Source organism: Dipodomys merriami, unplaced genomic scaffold, assembly GCF_024711535.1.
Source record: "Dipodomys merriami isolate MVZ:Mamm:240054 unplaced genomic scaffold, mDipMer1.0.p SCAF_3, whole genome shotgun sequence".
Taxonomy (NCBI): domain Eukaryota; kingdom Metazoa; phylum Chordata; class Mammalia; order Rodentia; family Heteromyidae; genus Dipodomys; species Dipodomys merriami.
Window position 1 is genome coordinate 79,719,124 of NW_027204492.1, and position 3,859 is coordinate 79,722,982.

Here is a 3,859-nt window from a genome sequence, read left to right on the forward strand (position 1 = left end):
AAGTACCAAATTTAAGCTGGAAAATAATAAAATCCAAAGATCTAGCAAAACATGACAGCGAGCTGAGATTGGTCCTTAGATAAAAAGCTTTTGTTGGCTGGTGGTGTATGAAAGAAAATGAATTCCTGTGTGATGAGGTGGGCTGGCTTTGTGTAATTCTTGAGTCAGCCTCGGGGTCGGTGTTGAGTAGAGAGAATGAACTACATTTATCACCTTCCTTCAACCCTCCCGAAGCCTCTTATTTCCACACACTAGCATGAAGGTCAGTAAGCCTGATTATCAGGGACTGACCAAGACTCTTTGGGGGCAAAAGTATAGTTTAGTGAAGAGTGGGGATGCAGAAATCAAAGAATGAATTCTGAGAAGGACTTAAGGATGACTGGCTGAAAACAAAGCAAGAAGAAGACACAGACCATGCACTGGACACCATGGTTCTCAGGGATTTTATTGAGGTTTCACACTCCTCTCAACCAATCACATAATCCCTCCATGTGACAATATACAACCAAGAGAATTAGTTACACAAAGTCACAATTCCCAGATTATTTTCCATGACATCTACATTACCTGGCAAAAAAGAGCTGTGAAAACTTCCAAGACACTTTCCTATGAGTTTAGGGGATCACACTGGCCAGGAGCCAGTGAAGTAAGGTGTCAACAGCCACAGGCTTTATGGAGGGTATAGGCAGAATGAGGCTGTAAGGACAGAGGGCTGCCCTTGATGGAGCACCAGTTAGAACCACTGTGGCTTCAAGCAATGGCTAAAGCAGAGACAGCCAAGGTCTTCCCTTGCCTTGAGAAGATACAAGGCTCAATCCTCCAATACTCCCCCCTTCCAAGCAGACCAGGTATGGGGAGGAGCAGTGATGGGGCTCTTGTACTGAGTTCTGCAAGGTTCCATTTATTGAGATTAAAACATTTCCAAAGTCAACATGGCACATCTCTCAAATTGTGAGAGTCACAGTGGCTCATTTGCAAAAAATTCTGTAAGGGAGATGAATCATGACCTCCTCTCCAGGTCCTAGATTTATTGCAAGTGCCTTCCTTGTGAAAAATAAAGGAGACACCCCCAGAGATCAGTGCATATGAAACACTGTTTTAGGTGTAGTACAAACTGCCTGTGACAAGGATACCCTTATAGCTATAAAATGATTGGTATAGGCCCCTAGTAAACTTCCAATGGCATCCCTGTCTAAATGCCCTTCTGGGGGAGTACAATGCACCTGCCTTCTTTAATACCCACAACTTCACTAGGGTTGACGTGTTAATGCTATGAATCCCTCGGCCTTCCCAGAACTCTTGGGATCTGTTCTTCATTCTTTTTATTCTATATTCTCACTCCCTCAGTCATTCTTTCTTTCTGGAATCTGTCTTTTCATATCCACCCTTGCTGGCCACGCTAACCTTCTGTGTCTTAGCCTTCCACAGATCCCCACCAACTTGATCTTTCCCTAGCTCTTCTAGATCTCTTCTAACCTTTCTTTGTTTCCCTCTCTACTCAATTTATTCTGTCTGTTTTCCTCTAAACCCCAAATTCTCACTCTCAGTCATCATTTACTCCCTTTTCTACTGGATGTTTCCCCCTGATTCTCCCTAGGGAGCTTCCCATTTTTCTGGTACCTCTCTACCTCTTCTTAAGCACTCACCTCCTCCCCTGCCTTTCCCACAGCCCACCTCTAGCTCATTCCCCTCCCCACAGACTGTATCAGCTAAGTTTCATTTCCTCTTTAGGTAACTGGTCATACTAGCTGCACTTTATTCACAGGTTGAATGGACAGCTATTCCTTTCTTTTATGACCCATAAAGCAAACAACCCAATCTTTTCCACAAGACAAAGTACTTACATATAGTGTGTGATATCCACATAAAATTGTGTTTTTCAGAAAACAGTTATGCTGGCAAAGATCTTGGGTTATTAGGGATCCTTAAGCTTCAAATACATTGAAAAATTAGTATTTTGTTCATCTACAAATTATACATTTGCCTCCTCACATTTTGCAAGTTTTACCTAACAGGTTTTTTTCACCAAATCATAGACATAGATATGGAAATCATCATCAAACTTGATGAAATAGACAGAGGGTTTGGCTTTAACTTGGTGAATGACCTTGCCTGTCCTTTTGGAGCCATCTTCTTTGGTATATTCCACATGTTTACCTATCAGGCCATCTATAACTCCTTCTGGCTCCCTCTCTGTTGGAGGAGCCTCATTGGACTCTGGCATAATGCGGAGGTCGCCTTCTTTGTAATCATCTAGAAGCTGGTACATGTACAGAACAGGATCTTTCTCATAGGTAATGTAAAACCAGGCTTTCATGATAGGTGCTTGGGCTAGCACCATCCCCCGCCATTCATCCTTAGAACCATGCTCACCCTCAAACATATGTTCCACTGCTTTGCCAATTATGGTATTTGCAAGGCGCACATCTCTGACTCGAGAAAATGGCACCTTATCAGGAAGGATTTTAAGTTTTAAAATCCTTTCATCCTGGTGAAGTTCCAGCCCATAGACACAGTCAATTCCATCATATTTCACCAGATAAAGAGAGGGATTTATAGGCACCTGATCCAGAACAGTTCCTTTCCACTGCGTGATAGGTTCATCGCCTTCCTTCCATCCATGAGAAATTCTGCAGCCCACAATGTTCCTCCGTGGCTGGGATGCAGGTCTCCCCCTCTGCTTCTTTTGAGTGTGTTTTTTCTTTCTTATGTTTGTAGATCCAGTGTGGTGACCTACAGCTTCCCTAGTCTGCTGCTTTGCAGCTGTCTTCTTGTGGGGAGTCTTCATACCTGAAAAGGGAGGAGAAAGGCTAGGGACAAACATTTCAGGTAATAGAAGGTGAAGATTTTTCTGTGTATTGTTAAGTTCCTGTATACCATGCATATCACTACACAAGTTATTCACGTGTGGCCAGTAGCAGTACTGTGTATCAAGACACTCTTGGATCCTTGCCTGCAATGTCCTCTTTCCAAGCTTCTTTGGCTGCTCAAGAGAGCTAGAGAAGATGGACTGTGGAAGTCATGGTAGTGGAGAAACCAGCAAGAGGGAGCGGGTTCCCGAACATATTTCCTAACTCCTCATTGCCATCCCAGTCCCTCCCATCCTCCAGGCTAAGCATTTACCATTTTTAGCCCCAATCTCATGTTTCCATTCCCATGCATGTATTTCCCTTGAATCCTACCCACTGCTGTCTGCTATTCATCCCATCATCTTGCCCATACCCATGCCTGCTCCCCGGTGCTTCGTTTTCCTTCATATCTCTTCCTGGCCATCCCCATTTCCCCCCGTTGTGCTCCCATCACAAATCGAGTTTCCTTTCCAGCCACCTTTGTATACAAACCAACCTGGGGTTCTTTGCTCCCTGCCCCGCCCCCAAATCACTCTTCCGAGTTTCCCTCACCTTAAATGTTTAGCACCCACTCCGATTTTTCTGCTGGACACCCAACAACATCCACTCCTCTGGTTTTGCAGTCTGGAGCTCACCAATGCACGGGTCAGGGATCGCGATGTTCACGTGCCCAAATCGGACACCTCTCTGTTGCCTCCACGGCGACCCTGTAGCGAAGGAGGTAACAGCAGACCACCAGCCGAACGAGTGTTTGCAAGAGGTAGAACGAGAGGATTTCGAGACAAGGAGCTTGTCTGCGAGGGCGGTGGAGCAAGGCAACAAGACGTCGGACAAGTCCCCAGCGCTATGCTCGCTGGCTCTCTGCTGGGGAATCAGAGGCGACTGCACCTCGGCTACTTAAGGCTTTCACTAGCGATTGCCGCCGCTGCAGTCTTACAGTCTCCTCCCACTTTTCATAGCATAGCTTCCTGCCAGGAGAGAGGCCGCCCCTTCCTGCCAAACAAGGCTTA

At 45.5% G+C, this 3,859-nt stretch overlaps 1 protein-coding gene across 1 annotated transcript; it reads right to left on the reverse strand.

Moving 5' to 3' along the window:
- Positions 1–566: 566 nt before the first annotated feature.
- On the reverse strand, positions 567–3,538 carry LOC138839580 (spindlin-2). Its single transcript, XM_070039149.1, has 2 exons — positions 3,402–3,538; positions 567–2,790 (listed from the first exon to the last, which is right to left on the reverse strand). The coding sequence occupies exon 2, from the start codon at positions 2,786–2,788 to the stop codon at positions 2,009–2,011; it is 780 nt and encodes a 259-aa protein (XP_069895250.1). The 5' UTR covers positions 2,789–2,790; positions 3,402–3,538; the 3' UTR covers positions 567–2,008.
- Between the last annotated feature and the right edge of the window lie 321 nt (positions 3,539–3,859).